Source organism: Rhinoraja longicauda, chromosome 23 (genome assembly GCF_053455715.1).
Source record: "Rhinoraja longicauda isolate Sanriku21f chromosome 23, sRhiLon1.1, whole genome shotgun sequence".
In the NCBI taxonomy this organism is placed as follows: Eukaryota; Metazoa; Chordata; class Chondrichthyes; order Rajiformes; family Arhynchobatidae; genus Rhinoraja; species Rhinoraja longicauda.
The window spans coordinates 33,969,935-33,996,779 of record NC_135975.1 but is presented as its reverse complement, the minus strand read 5'-3'; the positions used below and the strand labels follow the sequence as shown (position 1 = coordinate 33,996,779).

The window sequence follows — 26,845 nt, the reverse complement described above, 5'->3', positions numbered from 1 at the left end:
GTGGGTGGGGGGGAGGGCGCAGAGAAGCCGCCGCCGCCGCTGCCCTCGCACTTCCCCGGGAAGACAAGCAGAGACCGGAGAGTCGGTGCACGGCGACGTGGAGAATGGCAATGGCGAGCGGACTACCTAGGCGAATCAGCAAGGTATGGGGTCCAGAAAGCGAGTTTGTTTGTTTTTTTAAATATTAAAATGAAAATACCTGCTATTAATAATTCCGTCAGCGTTTCTTCTCCTCTGGCGCAATCACTTCCTCTTTCAGCGAGCGAAGCCCGAGAAGAAAAAAAGCCTCATGGCGTCAAGATGGCGCAGGGCCGTGCATCGGAGGGGGGGGGAAAGAGAAAGAGAGGAGGAGGACGGTCGGCCGGCTAGATATAGTCCCCCTCTCTCCTGGCGTAGCATCGCCGCCGCCTCATTGAGGTGGGGGTGCGTGTCGAGCGAGGGAGGGAGGCCGGTGGAGGGAAGGAAGGGAGGGAGGGAGGGAGGGCGGTGGAAAGGTGGGGGGGAAGGAAGGAACGAGGCAGGGGTGGGGAGAGACCGAGACGTGGCCCGGGCGACGACTGACGAAACGGGAGGGGAGATGGAATCGGGTGTGCTGGGAACTGGGCGGAGGGGGGGTCCGTACCAAGCGCTGAGGGGGCGCAGGGAGAGGGAGGGAGGGGAGGCTGGCAGGAGGGGGGGGGGGAGATAGGGAGAGGCCGACTGAGGGAGCGGCTCGGGCGGAGCGCGCCGCGTTTAAATGGGCGCTAACGGCCGAGGCCCGCCGTCGCTGACGTCACGGCCGGGGCCAGCCGCGGGGGAAGGGGCCGAAGGGCCTGGGTAATGCATGAATTGCGGCTAACGCCCGCCTCCATCTGCCGTCCAACTCCTCAACCGAGTCAGGGCAGGGCCGATGGCGGCTGCGGCCTCCAGCTTGTGGGGGCCTGTCGTGGCGAAGTGTTTAATAACCAGGGGCGTGGATTCCAGGGGCGTAGCTGTCGCTTCAAAGTTAGATTGAGTGACATTTAACAGTTACTGACTGCTGCTGCTGCTACTACATAGTTTTACTGCCCTGGAAGCTTCTGGAAATCTTCATCGTCCAGTCTTTGGAAAAGGCTCTTATTTGTTTATTTTAGAGTTGCGAGTTTATTAGCTTCCTGGTTTATTTGCCCGGTCACAAATCTAGTTTCGAGACTCGGGTTCACATGACAGCGATACTGGAAAGAACTGCTGAAGATGGTCATGATGTTACACAAGAGGAAAAAATGACTATTAGCGAAAAACTAAATAATAAACAAGCAGCTGATTTTTGTATTCTGCGATTTCAGTTTCTGATCATTTCAAAATCCACATAAAATTAATTCCGTGTGAGCTGTAACATTACATTTCAGAGATTTGGGGGAAATCCAAACTGACAGGCTACCAAATTAACATGACAGTTTATTCCATGCAGAGATCTTTGAAAATACCTTTCCTTGCATCGACTATTGTATGTTGGAAAGGCCCATCTGCAGTCAGCATATTAATGTAATTTTATTCATGGAACGGGGTGATCTCACTATGACATACAACATTCTTACAGGACGTGACTGGATAGATGCAGTGATGCTCTGGGTGTGATCGTGGTATTAAGAGAGCCTTAGCCATTTAGGATCAATGAGAAAAAATATTTTCCCAGAGGACGGTCAATCTGGAATTTACTAGACAAGATGGGAATGGTGCTTAGATGTGTTAAAACCAGTGATTTTTTTAGATATAAGATTTGTGCAAGAAAGTGGTGCTGAGGAAAATGTCAGACATGATCTTATTGATTGCCTCACTCCTGCTTTATTGCTTCCATTTATGTTGTCTGCAAGGATGGAGCAAGAGTGAGTATTCATTTTCAGCTGAGATTTTATTTTAACTGATTCTGATAAGAACAGAAATTTGAAGGCCTGTGCATGGAATGGTGGTAACGACTCGTGTTCAATCTGATTCTGAAATAGTTTTTTAAAATACATCACGAGAAAAAAAAAAATTGTTTCCTTTAATCTTTCAAACCTGATAATCTTGGATCAATATGAGCATGTCAAATGACATCAGACAATAGACAATAGGTGCAGGAGCAGGCCATTTGAGCCAGCACTGCCATTCAATGTAATCATGGCTGATCATCTACAATCAGTGCCCTGTTCCTGCCCTCTCCCCATACCCCCCAACTCCGCTATCATTAAGAGCTCTATCTAACTCTCTCTTGAAAGCATCCAGAGAATTGGCCTCCGCTGCCTTCTGAGGCAGAGAATTCCACAGATTTACAACTCTCCGAGTGAAAAAGTTTTTCCTCATCTCCATTCTAAATGGCCTACCCCTTATTCTTAAACTGTGGCCCCTGGTTCTGGACTCCCCCAACATTGGGAACATGTTTCCTGCCTCTCGCGTGTCCAATCCCTTAATAATCTTATATGTTTCAATAAGATCCCCTCTTATCCTTCTAAATTCCAGTGTATACAAGCCCAGTCGCTCCAGTCTTTCAACATATGACAGTCCCGCCATTCCGGGAATTAACCTAGTGAACCTACGCTGCACTCCCTCAATAGCAAGAATGTCCTTCCTCAAATTTGGAGACCAAAAATGCACACACTACTCCAGGTGTGGTCTCACTAGGGCCCTGTACAACTGCAGAAGGACCTCTTTGCTTCTAATTAATCAGAAAACCTAGATAAACCTGCCTGCCAATAATAACTTATCTAATTGTGAAGTATAGATCAGCATCACAACAGCAGGATGGTTGGATTAAGATGACATTGAAACAGGGAAAACTTGAAAAGGTAAATGTTAGATTGGTTACTGCTGAGTGGGTAGGTTTGGATAAGAAATTGATAGAATAGTACTGATTAGAGATGTAATGAGTAATATTTGGAGAAGGAGACAAACCAAAGTTTGATTGTCATAGAATCATTCACTAGCTGCAGGACATTATTTGGGCCTTTGTTTCACTGTAGGATATTTTGAAGAGTTGTCCACTTAGTAATTATTGTCATTTGTCATGTCATGCCATGTTATTTTCACCAACATTGTTTACAAATATTTATCCAACTTTCTTTTGAAAATTGTTTCCTGTTTCAGGTTATGCAATCCTGATCATCATTTAATGTATAATAAAAAATTCCCCGCTTTTTTAATGTTGGAATTGAGGCGGTTTTCAGTTTACAATAAATTTTGGCTTCTGTTCAAATTTTTGGAATGGTACCAACAAGAATTGAGAGTTAGACTGAAGAACTGAGATTGCAGGTTATTTTAAAAAGAGAAAAGGCAGATGAGGTTTGATGACAGTAATGCACCTGGATTGACTGAAAGTTAATGTTTAATGCGTTTTGTTAGATGTGTTGAAATAGCCTTCCGTGAACTTGCTACTTAGCTTTCACAAACGTCACTCTTCCTGTCCTCTTCTTTCCCCCCCCCAGGTTTAGTAGGCAGTTTGAATCAAGGAGTCTTTCCTTTAAAACTTTAGGCCCTTCGTGATTGTATCAGAAAGTATTGCTATATTAGTACCAGGAAATACACTAAAGGCGGTAAATCTGAAGTTTTTAAAATAATTTAAAATGCTGTTGAATTAATTGAATGTCAAATGGCAATTCTTTGGTTATTCTTCACCTTAAGTAGCATGTCAGTTGCTAAGAAACATGAGTATTATCAGGTGTCAGTATCTAGATGACAATATACATATCATATTTTGGCAGTATATCCTGAACTGAACACTCTTTGAAAGGATTTAAGATGAGTTTGAAAACCATGCTACATATAATTTTAGAGATTAGCATCTCTTGATTGGCAATTAGCTCTTTGTGAAGGTTTCCTGGTAAATTTTATACCCAAGTTAGAGTATCCACCAGATGTAATTGAAGAGTGCAGTTTATTATTTCAATGAAGGAATGAAACCCAAATCTAATGTGCTGATTAAATGCATCGTTATTTTTGTTACTGAGAATCTGCTATACACAAATGGGCTTCTCTGGACCTAAATGGGCTATTTAACGTTTTTGTAGAAACAAGGTGCTGGTTTACTAAGGAAAGACATAAAATACTGGAATAACTCAATGGGTCACAGGCAGCATCTCTGGAAAACATGGATAGGTGACCTTTTGGGTCAGGAAGCTCATCTTTCAGCTGTTTTGTTTTTTGTTTGGCCTACTCTTACCTAATCCCAACTGCACCTATACAGTTGAAACATTTCTGTGCTATTTCCTTCATCTATTTTGTGTGGTAGCCATACCCACATGTTAATGCTTCACACAAAAAAAAGTATTCCAGCCGGGAAAGGCATGTTAAACATAAGGTGTCAATCGCAAAATGCCAACCTTGTCCCTGTATCCTGGCTGCTTTCTTCCACACGTCTTCTGATAATCTTATTGCTAGAGAATTGTGCAACATTTACATGACAGAGCTGTTTAGCCCACTAAAACAACCTTCCTGTAATATGACAATCAGAGCTGTGTGTAGTATTCAACCTAGAAACATAGAAAATAGGTGCAGGAGGAGGCCGTTCGGCCCTTCGATCCAAAGTCTCGCTGCCTTCTGGGTTGATTTTTCATCTTGGTTTTGAGCACCCTGTCCCTTCGTCTGAGACTGTCGCCTCTGGTTTTATGGTCCACATCCAGGGGAAACATCCTCAATGGATCTAGCCTGTTAAGTTCTGGAGGAATTATGTGTGTTTCTAATTTTCTTGAACTCTTGAGTAAACTAAGCCTCTATTCTTCATATGGCAAACCTATTATGCCTGGAAACAGACTTGTGAATCTTCACTGCACTCCTTTGGCGAGTAGATTTCTTGGGTAAGGAGACAAAAAGATTTACCCACTCTAGTGTGATTTTTACAATGAAGTAATTATATAATTAATTCAAGAATTGGCAGCTTCACAGCTGAGTCAGAATTTAATTGCCCATCCCTAATTGTTGTTAAAAGGATGATGGCGAGCTCCTTTCTTGAACCTGCAGTTAGAAGTTTCACCATAGTGCAGTTGAGAGAGTTGCAGGCTATTGACCCAGGGATGGTGAGGGAATGGTAGTATATTTCCAAGTCTGGGTGGCGTGGGGCTCAGAGAAACTTCCAGGTGGTGGTGTTCCCAAGATTTTGCTGCCCTTGTTCTTCCAGCTGGTAAAGGTCTTGGGTTTGGAAGGTACTGCCAAAGGAGACTTGGCGAGTTGCTGCAGTGCATCCTGTCTATGGTACTTCCTGCTGTATACAAACCCTGTTGTATAAAAGGTGAACAAGCACTTGCCTTTCTAATTGCTTTTGCATCTTTATGTTGACTTTAAAGAAAATACCATGCTTTTCTGTTTGTGCACTGATGTGCGTGACCTCGCGCTTTATTCCATCTTTCATGCTCTTGCCCATTAGTTTTCCTATATCTCTGAAATCACTCCATCCTCTGTACTCTATTCCACTTGGTTTATTGTCATTAGCAAACTCGGGGTAATATGACAAAAAGACACAAAATGGTGGAGTAACTCAACGGGACATGCAGCATCGCTGGAGAGAAGATTCTCTGGAGAGAGACGTTTCGGGTCGAGACCCCTCTTCAGACTAATCCGGGGACCCTTTACCTGGAACATCACCCATTCCTTTTCTCCAGAGATGCTGCCTGTCCCTGCTGAGTTACTCCAGCATTTTGTGTCTATGACTGGGTTTATCTTGCCTTGAAATAATGGTACGACATTGGCGGTCCTGCAATTCCCTAGCACCCTTTCTATGGCCTGGGAGGATTAAAACAATGTTGTCTGAGCCATTGCAATTTCCTTTCTGCTCTTAGCAGCCTAAAATATATTTCAAACCATGTTCAATGCACTGTTACAATGCTCAGTACATAATTGACGCTCGTCCCTGGGAATGTATCCTGAGAACAAATTATATCATGAAATATAGAGATGCGTATTGCTAAAGTGGTGCTGTGTTGGGAATCCCTGCCCAGCGGCTACTGCTCCAAGAGTTTAGAATGCAACCTACAATGAATCCCCATATGGCTAGATGTGGAGAGATTGAGTGCTGGTGTTGGGCAGGGTGGCATGTTATTGCTGGGGACTGGCAGCAGCTGCTCTGTATGGTGACAATATGCCTGGATCATTTGGCTTCTCATTGTTTTCTATTGGATGTGTAGAAATCTGTGTTGTTTCCCCCATCGTTATTTGGGACACAGTTCATTTCATTCTGGAGATTTCACAATGACAAAAAATTGTTCCAGCCCAGAGATTTATCTGTGGCAAAACAAAAATCAATGACCACCATCGAGCTTATTACTGCAGATAAATCTCGAAGCTGGAGAGAGGTTGCATGCAGACAGATGGGACAATAGCAGCTTGCATCACATCCAACAGGAAGATCTGAAATATTGTATGGTCCACACGATCAATCCACACGTTTCTGCAATGCAGCAAAGAATGCACTCGCTATACTGACAAGGGTGAACTCTCATTCCAGTGCTGATTTGCTGCATCACTTGTTCTGTCTACCCATCATCAGCCCTCAGAGGCAGTCTCCTCAGCAACCGATCGTGGGATTTGCATCTGTCATCTGACACAGCAGCATGCAGCCTGAACACTGTTCGTTGTGGGAGCAGATGTGGCATAGATGGAGAAATTGAAAATAAGGATTGGTGCCCCTGTAAGTGGTAGGGTAGGAGAACGCAGTGTCATGCATCACAAAGCCCATCAAAGTGCAAAGTATGTTGTGAGCTAGATTCCATTATTTTACCGTTCTACGTAAACTGAGACAAGTTGCATGTTGCTGGCTGAATGTTTTTTCAGGTTTGGAGATTTGGACTCTGGGACAAGATTTGTCCAATTCTTTGAAGGGCCAAGATGTGTGTCTTTTCAAGGAGTTGAGATCATTTTCAAAGAATTAATTTTCGCCGTGTTAATTGCTTATGTGAACTGCAATTAATTGAAATGCTAAATCAGTACAAGATGGAGGGGAACAATTTAATTAAATGCTCATCATTAATAATATGTCATTTTAATCAGTTACCTTAATTTAACATCAAGATAAATGAACTTAATTAAGGAACATGGACCTTAAGTAATTAAACCTTTCTGAATACAAAATAAGAAATATGAGTTTGAGTAAGATGCTCAGGTTCTCAAGCATGTCCTAGCATTATGTTTTGGATAGCCTCAACTCTACTTTTCTGCTTATTTCCTGTAATATCCAAAAGACAATCACAAATTTTAATTCAGGGTTACAAATACATTTTGGGGAAAGAAGTTCACCGCTTCAGTGGAAACCATTCTTCATTTCAGTCTTAGGGATGCATTACTTTAACCCAAAACAATGCTCCTAATTCCAATTTCCCAGCGAGGGAAAACATCCTCACAGCATCTACCTTGCCTAGTCTTCTTGGAATTGTGTATATTTTGATAAGATTACAGAATATAGAACAGTACAGTATGAGAACAGGTTCTTTGGCCCATTGTGTCTGTACCAACCATGATAAGAGAGAAATGGAGTTAATGTTTCAGGTTGATGACACTTTTGTTGTCAGTTCTTGAATAACTCGTTGATGTTTACCTGGTCCTATTTTATTTGCATTTGGATTGGTTATTAATTACTATTCTCTACGCCTCGTGTAAAGAACAAATAAACCTAATAGAAATTGCAGGAAAGTGGTATTAATAAAGGACTGAGGAAAAGATCAAATGATGAACTATAAAGAAGGAATAAGGACAACCTAAATGGTCAGGTTGGATATCATAGCAAAATTATCATTAACAACAGCGGTACAGCAATATTGTTTGAAAGCAATATGGATGAAATGGCCATAATTTGAGAGGGCATCTGCTTACGTTGAAATGTGAAACTATGAAAAACAAAAAAATGTTAAATATTGCAGGATACAATGCATTTGGGAAGAAGAGGTAGGAAAGAAAATGGCTGTAGGGATAAACTGGTAACCAGTTGGTAACATTGGATGTAAAATAATCTATATACTAATACTCTTGTTTGTTTGGTTGTTTCTGAACTACAGCCAAAACGGTACACGATAGTGCGACAATTTTAGGCCCACCTTACTCACTGTCGTCCCTTTGGTGCTAATGGAAGAAGTTTCATTGAAATCGATGTTATATTTTTAAAGTTATTCACATTTTTAAGTTTAAATCTATCTCCGAGGGAGGGGGGGTGGAGGGAGGAGGGAGGATGGGGGGGGGGGGGTGAGGGGGATGGAGTGGGGGGGAAGGGAAGGAGAGGGGGGAGGAGAGGGTGCTGCACCAATGCAGGAGAAGTTTAGGCCCAACGGGTCCACTTGGTCTAGTTTAAAATAAAAGTTAAGGAATTGGGGTAAAGCATGAATCACCATGATTGTGCCAGATTATGTGACCTGCTACTTGCAGCAATTCACTGCTTAGGTATAACATGCATTGCCACTCGGCTTTTATGCATTTACCAAACTCTTTCATGAAGCAAATGTTAGGGATTGGTCGGCAGCATTGGTGGAAAGACACCATTAATGCACCTGCAGTGTTTTTCCCCACTTTTCCAAGAGTTCCTAAGTTCAATGAGCTGACCTGCTGGTAGCTTCCATGCTGGTTGTATGGGGAAGGCTGCATGACTGACCCTTCTGCTGCGGTATCATAAATAAAGCCAGTGACCTTCCCATCTTGCATGCCCTGCTGACTGCAAGGCGAACCATATGTACTAGAGCAATTGCTTATACAACAAAAGGGATTTATCAGCCAAATTCTGGTGTAATGAAAAGTGCTTTACAAATGTAAGATTTTAATGATGAATGAAAGGTGTGGACAAATCCTTGTCCTTGTACAATTTTCTGTCCTACCTTAACTTTGTGGTTTATGTTGTTAGGCCAGTAATAATCCAGAAAATATTATTTCAAATCCTATTATGAGAATTTGGAAATTGGTTAAAACTATTTCACCATCCTTAATTGTCCACAAAGTCAGATGGTGAATGGCCTGGGAGGGGCTAGTGACAATGATAATTTCTCTGAAAGATATTATGCCAGGGAGAAATAACTGTGGCCCACCAACGAATGATAATTTTACAATAAAGAATTGATCTGACTGGTTTATAATATTTTTGTTGAAAATGTGTTTATTAGTCTCAACCTGAGAAATTTTACCAACTTAATCTCGAAGTGAACTGTAACGTGCATTTTCATTACCACCAATAACTATGATCATTCTTCTTGAGACATTTCCTGGAGATTAACAATGAGCTCACACCTAGAATGGAGTTGTTATTCTTTCAAATGTTGCTATGTGCAACACAGCTGAGTTTATCCCTGTAAGTGAAGGGTTTCCACAGCAGAACAACTTGCAATGCCTAAATTGAACTGTCATTCTGCAAAGCCTTTCAGGACACCTGAGATGATAGAATGCATTACAAAAACAGGATAAGAATGGAATCTTATAAATCCAAAACAGGGGTACAAATAACAATTAAAGTGCAATGTCAACATACACTCTGCTCAATTTAAGTTCAGATTTTACAATGGAATTATTTTTCACTTGGAAGGAAAATGTATTGATGCAAGCAAGGGAAGAGAATGTGAATGAGGGGAATCCCACCTATCAATCTGAAAATAAACAGTTAAGGCAGCTAACTAAGCAGTTAAGGCAGTAGTGGGTTGGAGGAGCCAACCTGGTAAAACTGGCAGCAATTTAGAGACAAAATCCACTGATTTCAAAAAGAAAAGGCAAAGTGTTCAATGCCCAGCAAGGAGTATAATATAAATCACGAAATAGTGATTGAGAATTGTAAAAAATGTGCAAATATACAATATTATAACATATAAAAATATATAGAAATATGCAATGAGTTTACTATATCAGTAAATGTCCCAACAAATTGGAAAAGAAAGGCACATTGAGGTTTGTTACTGGAATTCTTTCTCACTCATCACAAAGAATCATCATTTATGATATAGGAACAGAAAATAACCGTGGTGAGGATGGAGAGCATATGTAATGAGCTGTTTACACAAAGGGGTAATATTGTGCCAAATCTTGATTTTTAAATGCTTTTTCATCCATCGCCCAGAAGTTGTGTGTGTACTTCACAAATGTTAAGCCATAGTAATAGTTGTGGCAAATTCTTGGGAAAATTTAAGGGCTATTGTAAATTAATAGTAATGATAATGTAGTGGTTATTTACATGGAACATTATCCAGAGGCCCTTATAAAATGACACTCTATTAACGAAAGAGCCTACCACTGGTAAGTTACAATTCAGTTAATGAATTCTAAAATTTAAAAATTAATGATAGTAACATTGAGACCGAAACTATTGTAATATTGTTTAAAACAATAAACTGGTTCACTTTGTTTCATTTGTTTCAAATCTGTCCTCCTTGGTATGTCTTTGACTGCAGACTTGCAGTTGTGTGGGTGACCCTCAAGTGATATAACTTGCTGTACTACTTGCTTTACTGGCAGCTACAAATAGGCCTTTTCAGTGTATCGGGGACATTTAGCACAGATTTGTTCAGTAGTTGTCTGCATTTTGAGGCCAGTTCCATTGATCCAATGTATGAGCAAGATGTCTCAAGGTCCCACATAGCAGACGACCAAAGAAGAGTTGCACTTGAATTATCTATCAGAAAATGACTGGTGAACTGTATGCTGTGGATTTCTGAATGGAAATTTGTTCTTTGCTTTTTTTATGGAATATATCAATGATTTCGGTTTAAATGTAGAAGCCATGATTAAACCTTTTGCAGGTACCTTTACATGAAATGTGATAGTGAAAAAGAAAGCTGTAGTTTGCAGGATGATATTAATTGGACGAGTTGGGTATCCAGTAAAGACTGGCAACCAGGAGTTGAGCCTGGAGAATTAGCAAGGGCATATGACAGGAAATGAATATTGAAGGAATTTGAATTGCATAGTCACAGATAAAATGGTTCCTGGTTTCCAGAGGAAAATATATGGATGAACCTATATGCACGGTAGCGCAGCGGTAGAGTTGCTGCTTTACAGCGAATGCAGCGCCGGAGACTCAGGTTCGATCCTGACTACGGGTGCTGCACTGTAAGGAGTTTGTACGTTCTCCCTGTGATCTGCGTGGGTTTTCTCCGAGATCTTCGGTTTCCTCCCACACTCCAAAGACGTACAGGTTTGTAGGTTAATTGGCTGGGTAAATGTAAAAATTGTCCCTAGTGGGTGTAGGATAGTGTTAATGTACGGGGATCGCTGGGCGGCACGGACTTGGAGGGCCGAAAAGGCCTGTTTCCTGCTGTATATATATGATATGATATGATATTTAGTGAAATAGACTAAAACCGTTGAACTATATTATTTGTAATAGTGTGAAAAGTTCGAGAATCTTTTTTTCAATAAGTGAGTAATGAATATCCAGATGGCAAGTATTTTGAAGTGAAGATGGGTATAATGGATAATTTGGAATCTTGAACTAATTGAAGAAATAGAAATTATTGGCAGGGTTATACAATACATTTATTTGAGATTTTAGAAGTCTACTAGACCAAGTGGACCCGTTGGGCCCAATCCTCTCCCTCCTCCCTCCCTCCTTCCCCCCTTCCCCTCCCCCTCAACCCCCACCCCCCCCCCCCCCCTTCCTCCCTAGGATATAGATTTAAACTTTAAAATGTGAATAACTTTTAAAATATAACACTGATTTCAATGGAACTTCTTCCATTAGCACCAAAGGGAGGACGGTGAGTAAGGTGGGCCTAAAATTGTCGCTCTATCGTGTACCGTTTTGGCTGTAGTTCAGGAACAAACAAACGAGAGGTTTAGTATATAGATGTAGTAAAATACAACACAGTAAGATCGTGTTGGATTGGGGTGTTTTGAATTGAGAAGCAGATTACTGAATGTAAAGAAAGATAATAGGAGGAAAAGTTAGCTGCTAAGATTATAAAACACCCTCTTACATTTTCTTGCAAAGGATTGGTTCTTAATACTTATTTGTCACACATGATGAAATTTGAGCCTGGAGGTGTGAAGGCAGGTGGTAAAGATTGTTTGGCATGCCACCCTTCATCAGTCAGGGCATTGAGCACAAGAGTTGGGATATTGTGTAACACCTACACATGTTGCATACTTGAAGCCCTGTGTGCAGTTCTACCCATCTAGCTCAAGGAAGGATGTCTTTCGGTTGGAAAGGGTGCGGAGAAGAAGATTCACAATGTTACTGGGAGAGACTGGGTAGGCTAGGCTGTTTTTACTGGAGCTTAGAGGGGTGAGGAGTGGCCTGTTAGAGATATAGATAAAATCATGAGGGTGTAAATAAGGTGTATGGTCAATCTTGTTGCCAAGTTAAGAGGATCTAAAACTGGAAGGCATAGTTTACGGTGAGAGTGGAAAGATTCAAAAGGGACATAAGGGTAAATAAACCCAGGGGGTGGTGGTCAGAGGACGTTACAGAGGCGTTACAATTATAGCAGTTTTTTTTAATGCTTAAACCAGTACTTCGATAAAAGTTTAGAGGAATATGGGCCAAACACAGGCAAAATGAACTAGCTCAGATAGGTAGAGAAACAAGGAACTGTAGATGTAGTTTCACAAAAAAGAGACAAAGTGCTGGAGTAATTCAGCGAGTCAGGCAGCATCTCTGGAAAACATAGATGGGTGACGTTTCTGATCGGGACCCTTCTTCAGTCTCGGATAGATATTTTGGTTGGGATGAAGGACCTGTTTCTTGCTGTATAACTCCATGACATGACAGGGAAATGCACAATATATAGTAGGATACAAAAGGGTAAAATAATTGTCAGCATTTCTAAATGGTTCCAAGATGGATGTAACCTACACTGATTTTCTAATCACTGCTATCACTAACAGCATCTGTCTCTACCCTTCACTACACCCCACCTAGCTTCACCTGCTTTATTTTAATGGTTCCACCTATCACCCTCTGTCTCAAATTCCCCTATCTGGCTTCACCTGCCCTTCATCCTCCCCCTCCAACTCCTTTGTGTGGCCTCCTGTTGTCTACTAGACTCTATTTCACCTGTTTCATTTTTGTATATTGGATATCATTCCTCTGCACTATCTCCTGATGCAGAATCTTATCTGAATTGTCAACCATTCCCTTTGCTTCCACATAGCTGCTTGACCTACTGAGTTTTTTTCCCAGCAGTTTATTTTTTGCTTCTTATTCCAGCATCTACATTCACTCGTGTCTCCATTTGAAACAGTCCTTTTTGGCTGTCCTGTGTGATTGAAACAGTCCTGTGTGATTGTGTCAGGGCTCCTTTAAAAAGGGTAGATTGGAGTGAATCATAGTTTTGTGTGGGTTGGCACATTGGACAATGTTTTTCATTTATAGGAAAATTCAAATCTGTAGGCCCAAAGCAGTAGCTACTAATATTTCTAACATAGAAACAAGAGGCATTTTACCTGGAATGATTGGAATTTGGAACTTATTTGATGAGACCGCTGTTTTTTTAAAGAAAGAAATCTATTTTCCTTGTCTTTGTATACTGATGGTGAAAAGTAGTTAAAAAGGGAGGAGGTGCCATAAACATCATTTTGGGATTATTGGGTCTAATAACCTGATCTTCTACTGAATATAATGTTATCCCTTGTAACAGTTTCCTGTTTGTTTTCATCTGGTAATAGACTACAGTGATCATTTTGCTATGCCATACCATTTTCCCCAAGGACTCTATGTATTTATGTGAATTTTGAATAGGAGTGTAGTCATAGTTTTGTGTTCAGAGCTGGATAACTTTAGGCTTCTCATTGTTGTGGCCAGCTAAGCTCTAATTTAGGTTATTTTCTAGAGTTGTGCTTTAGTGCTGGGTGTAATATAGTCTTCGTGTAGAGGATTATAAAAGATGTTCTGAGATGTTGGCTGTTCCATGTTTCATTCCTGTTTGTAACTGTTGCTGTTCATTACTATGAAAGTAAAATGCATGCAATTAGGGTTTGCCTTGTCCTCAATAATGTATAGAATGAATGAATGAGGCAAGTAATTTCATTTTGTTTACATTCTATTGATGTAGGTTTATTTGCTCAATTGAATGACTCTTGGGTAAGTTATATACAAATTTTCATTTTTTAACTTTTTCTTTACCTTTAATCTTCATATATGGTTATTTCATGCAATGAAAACTGTAACTTTGAATTTGGATTTAATAATATTCTGCTAACACTTCTGGGCACAACTTTATATCTTGTAATGTTTTGCTTCGTGCCATTAGCTTTTCTCAGTTCTGCACCTCCAGGTTTATTCTCCACATCTCTGCATTTCTCTGCAATTTAAACCTATAACATTTTTCATGTTGATGAAAGCTCATGAAATATTAAATGTTCTTGTCCACAGATATGCTGCCATACCTGGGTATTTATCACATGCTTTGTATTTTAATTTTGAATTTCTGACATTTATTGTCTATTTACCATCTGCAAAGTGTACTTTGCTCATGGCCATGATTTTAGCAGCTACATATAATGACACCTAATTTGCCTGGAGACCATCTCATTGTTTCAGTTACCAGTTTGTTTATTCAAGTTGAGATCCTGCAGTTTCCTACGTGAAGACCAAGGTTATTATCTGTGCTGCCCCCCAAACTCCATAACTTTGCTTCACTCCCCTTCTAGTCATCGTTGCAGAATTGTAAAAGGAGCCATTTGACAATTGTATCTGTGCTGGTCTGAAAAGTTCAATGTATTTTGATCCCGTGCTCATCTTTGTTCAAAGTCTGGTACAAATGGCTCTTCATTTGCATCTTTCACCACACTTGTTTGGCAAAAATCTCGTAATTTCCTTGATTCCTTTTGGTAACTAAGACCTGGGGTTCTTGATTTCTGTTAGGCGAAATAGGCTCTATCTGGGCACTTGGTTTTATACACAGCAGCTGACTTTCTCCTCTATGACTAACATAATCAAAGTCCCTTGGCAGTTGGAACCACAAGCAGGATTCTAGCCATGGGTAACTGCCATCAAGAGTTTTGCATTGGCTCCTTCCCGGTGTTGTGTGCCTTGGCTCGGGGAAGTTTCAATTACGCCACCTTGTACACCTGCCCTAGTACTAATTTTTCTCTATTTTGCGGCAACTCTTGGTCCCTTGTCTTTACTCAATCTAACAGCCAGTTTTCTCATCCATTAGCCTTGATACTTCCAGACCACTATTTAAATGTCCCCCAGGGCAACTTCCCTTTCTCAGTGTAAACTGAAGTAATCTGAGTTTTAGATGAATATAATGTGCTGATCCACACCTCTTTTGATTTAAGATTTTACTCACCCATTCTATTATCTCCTAATTGGATTGGCTTTGAATTATGTTAGTGATGTGAAATTGGGGATTAGAAACTAAATTGGATTTCTTTGGATAAAACTTTGGGACTGATTATATAGCATTTTAATAAGAAAGCCTACTCTGTCAGCAGAGTGATCCATAAAAATTTGAAACCACAAGCTGAGTGGGATAATTAAAATGTCATTCATAATGTTAGTATAGGAAATCAGTGACGATGAAAGCCAAATGTTTGCAATATGAGACCATAAGACATAGGAGCAGAATTAGGCCATTCAGCCCATTGAGTCTACCCTGATATTTGATCATGGCTGATCTATTTTATCCTTCAATCCCATTCTCCTCACTTCTCCCCATAACCTTTGACACCCTTGCTAATCAATAATCTATCAGTCTCTGCTTTAAAAATACCCAATGACATGGCCTCCACAGCTGTCTGACAATAGATTCCAGGTGCCCTCCTTACCACTAACTCAACCTGCAAATTAACCGTTTCTGAATCCTGCACCAGCACTCCCCAGTACCGTTGCACCTCTGCTCTCTGAATCCTCTACATATTTAGAAAGTAGTCAGCTCCATTTTTTGCTGCTGCCAAAGTGCATGACCATATAGTTTGCTACCCTATATCTAATTTGCCTAATCTTTGCTCACTCACAATCTGTCCAAGTCCTTTTGTCACCTCCCTAATTCCTGAACAGTACCTGCCCCTCCACTTATGTTCGTATCATCCACAAACTTGGCCATTCAGCTATCAATTCCCTCATCCAGATCATTAACATATAACACAAAAAACTGCAAACTCAACACCAACCCCTGCAGAACACCGCCAGCCAAAAGGCCCCCTTTATTTTCCACTCTTTGCCTTCAGCCAGTTTGTTTAGTTTAGAGATATAGCGCAAAAACAGGCCCTTCAACCCACCGACCAGCGATTCCCGCACGTTAACACTACCCTACACACACTAGGGACTATTTTACATTTACACCAAGCCAAACAAACCTGCATGTCTTTGGAGTATGGGAGGAAACCAAAGATCTCGGGGGAAAACCCATGCAGGTCACGGGAATAACCTACAAACTCGGTACAGACAACACCTGTATTCAGGATCGAACCCATCTTCTATTTGCCAGTACCCTGCATCTAATACTATGGGCTCCTATCTTATTTAGCAGCTTCGCATGTGGCACATTATCAAAGGCCTTCTGAAAATCCAAGTAAACACCATGCACTATCCTGCTTGTTACCTCCTCAAAAAAACTCCCAACAGATTTGTCAGGCAAGATCTTACCTTAAGAAAACCATGCTGACTTTGGTCTATTTTATTATGTGCTTCCAAGAACCCCGAAACCTCATTCTGAATAACAATATATCCTGAAACCACATCTTATAGGTTTTCTCTCTTACTGACTAAGGCCACCATGTGGCTGACGATAGTATTCAAGTTATTATGAAGTTCAGCATGTGAAATTGAAGGCAGTGTTGGTCATCTAAACTGACCTCCCATCAACCAGAAGCTTTCTAACGTTTAGCTGATTGTAAAAGGGCAGAATTCTGTATTTGAATTAAGATCCCACTGTAACACAAAACAAGAGGAACCTGGCAATAATACTTGTGCTGTATACGCGCAGTTAATCTTCCACATAATATTGCTACCTATTTCAGAAAACCTATCACATCATTAAATGTTAAATTTACAATCTATTCTCCTTCGATCTACATCTAAAGTCAAGAATGTTTAATTGTCATTCATACTGGCAATGGAACAATGAAATTCTTATGGATTTGTGTCATATTCTTAAATGGGGCACAAGGATTGCTATTGTATGTCTTGTTTGTTTTTTGTGCCACTGTGGGACTTAAATGCAAACATGCTCATATTTTAGCCAAAATAGGAAAGGCTGTCTTTGATTTGTGTGGGAATATTGCTGAGTTGTAAATATCTTCTCTGCTTGGTATGTTTGCTGAATTAAAACCCACTGCTATCCCTATTTTTAAATCATGTCTGAATTTTCCATGTTTTTACGATTCTGTTTCTTCAAAAAACTGAATTATTCCTTAAGTGTAAGAAAATAACTGCAGATGCTGGTACAAATTGAAGGTATTTATTCACAAAATGCTGGAGTAACTCAGCGGGTCAGGCAGCATCTCAGGAGAGAAGGAATGGGTGACGTTTCGGGTCGAGACCCTTCTTCAGACTGACCTGAACTGGTCATTCCTTAACCTATTTTTAAAACTTGCAGGTGTCAGATTTGCAAAAAGTGTTGAGATTTTTAAGTCTGGGTATTCGTCTGCACTTGGTGCTGACCTACAAAAGTCTTCACTTCTGTTTATGCTCTGGTGCCACTTTGCATTAACAGTTCTTGTTAACCTTGTCTGACCATTCTCTGGCAAATTTAATACCTCCCTCAAAAAATGGAGCAGGCAGGCGCTTTGGACAAATGTTGCAGAGGTCCATCACTTTCCGTAGTGACAACAAATCTCCAGGTTACCCTCAAAGCTTCAGCACCAACCAAAAGACGTAACAGCAAATTGTAGTCGGAGACACTCGACTTGAGCACAAAACAGAACTTCTCTTCAAAGGAAATTAAACGACAAGAGGCTATATTTGAACTTTTGGGGAGACCAGAACAAGTCCTACCCATAAAAAGGGTTAGGAAAGCTTGACAGTTAGCCAGGCCATACTCTGACTCAGCCAGATATCCGGTTTAAATAGTCCATACAGCAGCGAAACAGGCCCTTCGGCCCAACTTGTCCGTGTTTGACACTTGGATATACTTTCCAACCTTAAGTGTTTAGCTATTAAATTATTGATTGCATTTACCATTTTAATACTTGGTCTTGTGTGTATTTAGGTAAAACACTTTGCCTCTTAAAGATACGGTTTAATGTTAGGTGTAACCAGGCACAGATGGCTGGGATTGGGTAAATCAGTGCAAGTGCCAGAGAATGGCCCAAAATCCAGTTTGAGTACTATTTCCAAACTTCAGTTTTTAAAATTAAACTGGATTTGATTTATTGTGCCATAAGTGTTTTTATTTCTCCTTTTTAGTATTTACCAAAAACCTATCAATAATTTCTCTATGAAAAATGTAATTAAAGAGATGGAATGTACATATTTGGAAAAATTGTCTGTTTTGTTTTGGATTGTGTAAACTAACTTTTGAAGAGATCTAAAACAGCATTAAGGGAAGTAGAATGAATGCATGCTTTCTTCACAAAACATGCAACATTTCATGTGCTTAAGGTGTTTGTATGCACAGGGGTCTCCTGTTTCATACTGTGTGTATGTTGAAAAAACACTTGCTCTCCTGAAGACATTCTCACTAAGCAATACAACAGCTTTGAAATGTGACCATTTGCATTGTGTTGGCTGAAGTTCAATATGACTGTTGTGTCTTTTGGAGTGAAAAGATCTAAAGTATGTAGTTTTATCCATGTTGCAAAGATGTACATGTGGTTTGAGACTGTAGGAAAATAACTGCAGATGCACAAGTTTGAGACTTGTGTATGTGGGATAAATTTCATACAGTCCCATAAATACTGTGCTGTTCAGAAATTCACTGCTTCGCAGTATTTTTCATTGACAAGGTTGATTATTTTGCCGACCTGTTTGCTGTCCAACAACAATAAAGTATTCGGTTTTCTTTTCTAAAAAAACATCACCTGATGCATTTGAGAAATGCTATACGGAATAGACACAGGCTCATCAGTCCAACATCCATGCATTCCAAGTTGACTTCCTGAGCTAGTTCCGTTCACCCAACGTGCCACCTCCCTAGGCACCTTTCCCTGCAACTGCACCTATCCCTTTACTACCTCCTTGACTTCCATCTTGGGAGCCCAACTGCCCTTCCAGGAGAGACAGGCTCACATGCATCTCTTCTAACCTCATCTACTGCATTCAGTGTTCCCAAAGTGGCCTACTTTCCAAAGATGACTGTTAGCTGAATACCTGCATTATGTTTGCCCGTTTCTGCTGGAGTTCCTGCTTGCTAACTAATTTAACTTCCCTTCCTATCTCCATACTGACTTTTTTTTATGTCCTTGGCCTTTTCCAATGCCAGAGTAAGGCCACACACCAACTGGAAGAACAGAATCTCACTTTCCGCTTGGCTAGCTTACAATCCAATTCTCTTAACTTCAAGTAATTGCTATGCACACACACGTGGTCTCCCCACTCCAGTCACCCTACTGCTATCCCCTCCTTCATGTGTTCATCTTCCATCCCCAAGTCCCACATTTCCTTTTTATAACTCCTCTCCCCTACCCCATCCATCTCCACTCATATCCCTCCCTCTGGGTTTACACGTTACTCTTTTCTTTCCTTATCTGACTTGCATCCTTTTCTTTTCACCTCTAGCCTTTTTCACTTACTTCACCCATTTGCTATTCAACATCCCCCCCCACCAACCTGTATCCACCTATCACTTGCAATGCTTTGTCCCACTCCACTTCTCTTTGCCAGATATCTCTCCCCTTTAATCGTGCTTACAGAGGGTCCCAACCTGAAATCCTGTCCTTTACCCTCCACAGATGCTACCTGATCTGAGTTCCTCCAGCAGTTTGTCTTTTGCTCAAGACACCGACATCAGCAGTTCCTTTGTCTCCATTTGGCGTGTGCGTGCACGTGTTTTTCTCGCCTCGCCGGTCTCATGTGGAGCATCTCTGGAGAAAAGGAATAGATGACGTTTCAGGTCGAGACCCTTCTCCCTGAGTTACTCCAGCATTTTGTGTCTATCTGGTGTAAACCAGCTTCTGCAGTTCCTTCTTACACACCAACCTATGCATCAATGTGAATCTTTACTAAACCCTCCCTAGGTTAATCACATCTGTCCAATAGTTTGGCGATCGGAACTGCCCACAATATTCCAGGTACATCCTTTACAGCTGTCACATGACAACCCAACTATTGTAACTCCCTGACCAATCCAATGAAAGTAACCATGCTATTTGGCATCTTAACCACTTTGTCTACCTGAGTTGCCACATGCGGTCTCTTTGTTCTACAACACTCTTCAGGGCCCTTGTTTATTGTGCAAGTCCTGCCCTGGTTTAGTGCCTTAAAATACATCACTTTTCACTTGTGTGAGTTAAATTTCACCTTCTGTTCCTTTGTCCGCTTTTCCAGTTATTGTCACTGGTTTAGTTTAGAGATACAGCAGAGAAGGCCCTTTGGCCCACCGAGACCGCACCGACCAGTGATCACCCTGTACACTAACACTATCACTATCCTAAATTGCTCCACACTAGGAACAATTTTTACCAAAGCCAATTAATCTACAAACCTGTACATCTTCGCAGTATGGGAGGAAACCGGAGCACTCGGAGAAAACCCACGTGGTCATGGAGAGAACATACGAACTCCGTACAGACAGCACCCATAGTCAGGATTAAACCTGGGTCTCTGGCGCTGTGAGGCAGCAACTGTGGGGTGTGTTGAGGGGGAAGGGGCGGGTGGAAGCGTGGGGGAAGGAGAGGATGGATTTCTAGGGAATTTTCAGTACAAACTAAAACCAATGTCAAGTCAAGTCAAGTCAATTTTATTTGTATAGCACATTTAAAAACAACCCACGTTGACCAAAGTGCTGCACATCTGATTAGAAAAAAAAGAAAAGAAATATACAGTGGGAGGCAGCCAAACACAACGGCGCGGCCATCTTGTAGTTGAGGCCAGTTCATTGGCTATATTGTGATAATAAATGCTGTAGTCACTGGAAGTGAATGGTTCCACTAATTACAAAACAAAGAAATCCAATGGTTTTGAAAGGTTCTGTGAATAATATAGGATACCACTGAGTTTCTATATCCTCTGCTCAAATGTTTCTGCATATCAAACTTAGTAACACTGGAAGGCATGAAATTTGATGAAACCCAGTATCTTATGAAGATAGGATATAATATTGTATGAACATATATATTTGTGTTCGCGGCAAAAGTCCACCGCGAGTTGCACAAATAATAATTTTAATCGTCCATTAGGACAAAGTGCTGTGAATTTTTTTCACTAATACAATGGAGTTTTATTTAGTCAAATCTTAGACTGTAACCCGCAGCAAAAACAAGAAAATAATTTTCAAATACAATATAATATAAAGCTCAGGTTAGACATTATTTGGGATACCTGTTTGGGACGTAGTCAGTCAGCCAGCCTGTCATGACACTACATCTGGAAGATACTGTTCTATGGGAGTGCAGTACAGATTCACCCAGAGTTGAAGAGATTAAATCATAAGGATAGATTAGATAATTACCTTGTAATATGTATAGAAAATATAACGGATGATGTAAAGTGTTACTGCTTAACTGTTTCTTTCTCCAAAATGTGCGATCTTGCCAATAAGAGATGTTCAACATTGTTTCTGTAAAACAATGCTCAGTTGTAACATTTGACCTACTAACACATTTTCATGACTCTGCTGTTGCTGAATGTAGATGTTTGTTACAATCTCTGAAATGATCTATAAACCTCATTGTGAAGGCATGTCTTGTCTTGAACTTTTATGCTTTATAACTGCTGGAACTGCTGACTACCAATTTTTTGTTCACTCACAAAAGGTAGAATATTTTAAATGCTTTTATGATATAAAACACACAAGCAGTTTTAAAATGTAGTTGCCATTTTACAGAATGGTTTTAGTGCACAAGGAGGCTGTTTGGCCCATCATGTCCATGATGTTTGGCCCATCATGGCTCTAGCAGCGCCGCTTTGCAGTTCCACCAACTACTTTACAAGTTTTTTTATTTCCATCATATATTTATCCAGTTCTCTCTTGAATATTACAATACACCACATTGACATGCAATGTGGAAATGAATTTATGCACAGCCACAAGATGGGGAGAAAATCCCCACAGTAGCTGTTCTCCAAAATAATGTCATTGGATCACCCACAGACTGGAACCATGGTAATACGTCTTGCCCAAGCAATGGTATTCGACAGTGTAGAAATCCCACAGGCTAGCACTGAAGTGCCAGTTTGAATAGGATTTTTACAGTGCAAGCAAGTCATGCTTTTTATTTTGGATGAGTTTGAAGCATGCACTTTTCATATTAGTACATATGGTCCCCAACGTACGATGCTTCGACTTACGATATTTCGACTTTGTGATGGTGCAAATGGCTGCGAGCCGTGGCTCGCTTCCGGCCACGTGATCAGGTGTATTACATGCATTTCGACTTACAATATTTTCAGTTTCCGATGGGTTTCTCGGAACGTAGCCCCATCGTAAGTTGAGGAGCACCTGTAATTAATTTCATGAACAATTTGCTCTTTCAGGAGACAGAATCGTGTAATTCAAAACTTTAGGTTTAATTTGTGGATTTCTAGCAATGGGGTAGGCATGTAGTTCAGTTGTGAAATTGTTATTTGGATGCTTTACTAATAGTTGTCCTTTTAATCATTTTCAGGAGACCCAACGTTTACATGCAGAGCCAGTGCCTGGTATAAAGGCAGAAGCAGATGAATCCAATGCACGCTACTTCCATGTTGTTATAGCTGGCCCACAAGACTCCCCATTCGAGGGTGGAACTTTTAAACTTGAACTATTTCTTCCAGAAGAATATCCAATGGCTGCCCCAAAGGTTCGCTTCATGACCAAAATATATCACCCAAATGTAGACAAACTGGGCAGAATCTGTTTAGATATTCTGAAAGGTAACCATTGCTTTAAAATTTTTCAGTTTTATTTAACGTCCCATGACAAAAACATCTTTAATGCAGTTTCTGTAATAAGAGGTCTCATCCAATGTCTTGTAATGTTTTGATTCCACAGATAAATGGTCTCCAGCTCTGCAGATCCGTACAGTTCTGCTTTCAATCCAGGCATTGTTAAGTGCTCCAAATCCAGATGACCCATTAGCAAATGATGTAGCTGAACAATGGAAAAGCAATGAAGCCCAAGCCATAGAGACAGGTGCTTGATTGATTTGATGTTTTACTGCATGGGGAAAATCTAGAATTAGAACACCAATGGGGGGAACCTATTCTGCAGTGTGTCATCTTAAATTTGTTTGTAGGACATCTGGAATCTGTTTGAATGCATGTAACATTTCAATGTGATAATGAGTTGACAGTGTAGATTGTAACAGTAATATGATCTAGACTCGTACAGCTTAGAAACAGGGTCTTTGCCCCAACTTGCCCACACCGACCAACATGTCCCATCTACACTAGTCTCACCCTCCTCGTTTGGCCCATATCCCTCTAAACCTGTCCTATCCATGTACCTGTCTAAATGTTTCTTAAACATTGCGATAGTACCTGCCATCTAATAGTCATTATGGAGACTGCAGATAGACTGTGGGTGATTAATATTCCAGGTTGTACCTTTTTCCAAAATAATAGGGGAGAAGGAAAAGCAGGCAGGCAGGCATCGTTGATCTAGTGGTGTTGAGTGCTGAGAGAGGTAGAATCAGCTTGGGTGGAATGGCAACGAAAAGAAGATCTATCAGCCCACAAGGGAAATAGGGTGGAGAATAACTTGAGCACCTTTGAACTACAATTGTCATGGGAGATTTTAAGTCTCTAAATTAGACGAACCAAAGTGACGAGGGTTTTGTAGAAGAATTGAGGAGTGCACCAGGGATTGCTGCTTAGTGCAGAATGTCACGGGAGCTGCACAGAATGTGCCACTTTATATCTTGTCATGCGTAATGAAGGATTAATAAGAGGTCTTCTGGTGAAAGATATAGTGATCACTGTGCAGTACAATTCCAGATGCAGCGTGAGGGTGGAAACCACACGAGCAAAACCCACTGTCTTCAACTTAAATAGGGACAGTCATAATGGTGTGAAGGTTTTTAAAAATATTTTTTGAATTTGTTTTAAAACTTACTAAATTCTGCAAAACAGAAGATTGGAAAACAGCCAGCGTGACTCCATTATTCAAAAATGGAGGAACACAAGGTGGGAAACCATACGCCAGTTAATATTGATTATTTACTCTAGTAACATGCCAATAATCAAAGAGGAAATAACTAATCCTTTAAGAAAGCTGAACATTAAATCTAGTCAGCATGATTTTATAAAACAAATAAAGCTTGAAAAGCAAGTTTGAGAATGTGGCAGGGAAAATTGATAGAGGGGAATCTGCAGATATAATGCATTTGGGTTTCCAAAGGGCATTTGTCAAGGTGCCATATAAGAGGCTGGCGCACAGCTTTGAGGCCAAGGTATTGGAGGGAGTGCGTTATGGTGGACTGAAAACTGGCTGTTGTGTAGAAAACGCAGTTGGAAAAAATGGGTTGTTCTGGGACTGGAGGGATATAATGAGGGAGCACCCTGGGGATTGGATCTTGGTCTCCAGTTGGTTTACTACTTCAATTAATAACCCAAAGACAAAAACGGTGGGTTTCCAAGTTTGCCGTCGATTTGGATGGAAGGGCGTGTTGTGGTGAGGACACTGTGATGCTAGAACAGGATGTAGATAGATAGAGCAAGTGATTAGGCAAAAAACAGTCAAATTAAGTTTAATGTGGGAAATGTGAGTTTGTGTACTTCAGGAATGATTCAAAAGCCCAATTATTAATTAAATGGAATGAGACTGCAAGTGAGTGAAGTGTGACGAGAACTTCATCAATCTCAAAACCACATCTTATGGCTCATTTAAAGATGTGGATTTTTTTTACAAGGCTCACATTTTTTTTTTTTAATGTTCAAATGCCACAGAAGTGGGGAATCGTTTGAAGTTCTGTGCAAATTTAGCCCAACCCACTTCCTCCATCTATTTTTTTGAAACCAAGCTGTGCCCATTTTGTTTTTGAAAGTCATTACCCATTTTTGTGCAGAAGGAGATAGCGTAGACAGAAGTGAGCACTGGGATTTCTGTGGGCGTATAATGTCCCTGTATATGCACGAGTTTACACAGGAGTGGTGTTATACACAAGCATGCCACTAATCTGCATCAAACTAGACTACCGGGCGGAATACAAATAGAAGGATGGATGTGGATATTATTTTCATGGATTGCACAATGGCGCAGCTGGTAGCGCTGCTACATCACAGTGCCAGAGACCTGGATCTGATCCTGACCTTGGCTGCTGTCTGTTGAGTTTGCAAGTTTTCCCTGTGGCCGCGTGGGTTTCCTGTTTCCTCCCACCTCCCAAAGGCGTGTAGATTTATAGATTACTTGGCCTCTATAAATATTCCTTAGTATGTAGTGAGTAGATGAGAAAGTATGATAACATTAAACTAGTGTGAACAGGTGATCGATGGTCAGCGTGGACTCAGTGGGCTGAAGGGCCTGTTTCCATGCTGCAACTCCAAATGTTTAAAAGACACAAAATCTCTGTGTTCAAGGACAATTGGACAGGTACATGGATAGGATGCGTTTAAAGGAATATGGGCCAAATGTGGACAGATGGGACGAGCTTAGACAGGGCATCTTGGTTAGCATGGACGAGTTGGGCCGAAGGGTCTGTATGATTCTGATTCCCAAACCACTGCCCTAAGGCTGAGATCTGATTATTTTTGTTGTTGTTATGTGTAACTGGAGAGAGACAGTAATGTATAAACTGATGTCAACTGCAAGTATTTTCTGCTTTAAACAAAATCTATTTTTATCTTGCAGCCAGGACATGGACTAGGCTATATGCCAGTGGGAACAGCAACTCGAGATGAAGTTGATGCACCTTACAGTTCTTCTAACTCTGCCAAGATCTTTCCTTGTATTCAAAGAACTGTCTTAGACAACTGCAAAATAAACCCAGACAAATAAAATTCTTGGTGTTTAAATGCATATTAGAGACTATTTGTCATGTTCAGATTCACTATTATAGCATGAGCAGAGTCTATACCACTTTGCTTTTTCTATTCCTCCCTAATTAATTTGAAAGCAGTGGTGCACCTCTACAACGATTTTTTTTTCTTAGCACTGTGAATGAAAATAGGCTTAATTAGCTGCTTTATTGTAAGTTTTTATTTTTGTGAAGCTGAAAGCATTTTTGAAAGCAGCTAACTTGTACACAGTAGATCATGCCCTTTGCCAAGACTATAACTTTTGTTTTAAGGTGCAGTAGATTAAGCATTATAGCTGATATAGTTCATCCAGTCAGTAAGGAGAAAGGAAAATGCATCATTATTGTGACACAAATATAGATTCTGAAAAGCTTGTGACTTTGTGTAGCTTGTCTGGGTGAGGAATAAGGGAGGGAGAGGATAGGAGTGGTGTGGGTTTGGGGAAGAAAAGACTTCTGTAAGACTTTGTTTTAGTAAACTTTTTTTTTGTTCTGGCTGGCTGTTGTACTGTGTTAATCTTTCTGCTGAGAACAATACAATTTAAAGAAAACAAAATCAATTTTTAGTCATTTGTTTTCTGTTCATTAATGGAAATACCTTTAAAAAGATGCGGTGTGCTTTCTTTCACCATTTCCATGCCTATAGTATCATGTTCAGATCTTGCATGCAAACACGATGAATAGACCATTTAAGAAGTGCTCCAAGACAGCGATTTTGTAACATTGAAACTGCGCGTGTAACCTTCTTTCGAGCTGATTAGCCTTTATTAATGGAGGGTTCATTTGATTTCTTCCTGTGAATTTGACCATTTGTTTTGGACCTGTGAACTGTCAGAGCATGTAAATATGTTGTCTATTTTGACTCTGTTACATATTAAAAAGGAAATTCACAATGTGAGAAATAAAAATTGGGTTTTAGAAAGTT

At 40.5% G+C, this 26,845-nt stretch overlaps 1 protein-coding gene across 1 annotated transcript; it reads left to right on the top strand.

Moving 5' to 3' along the window:
• ube2na (ubiquitin-conjugating enzyme E2Na) lies at positions 1-26,845 on the top strand. The gene is made up of 4 exons (XM_078420031.1): positions 1-143; positions 22,594-22,840; positions 22,959-23,099; positions 25,755-26,845. The coding sequence occupies exons 1-4, from the start codon at positions 105-107 to the stop codon at positions 25,802-25,804; spliced, it is 477 nt and encodes a 158-aa protein (XP_078276157.1). The 5' UTR covers positions 1-104; the 3' UTR covers positions 25,805-26,845.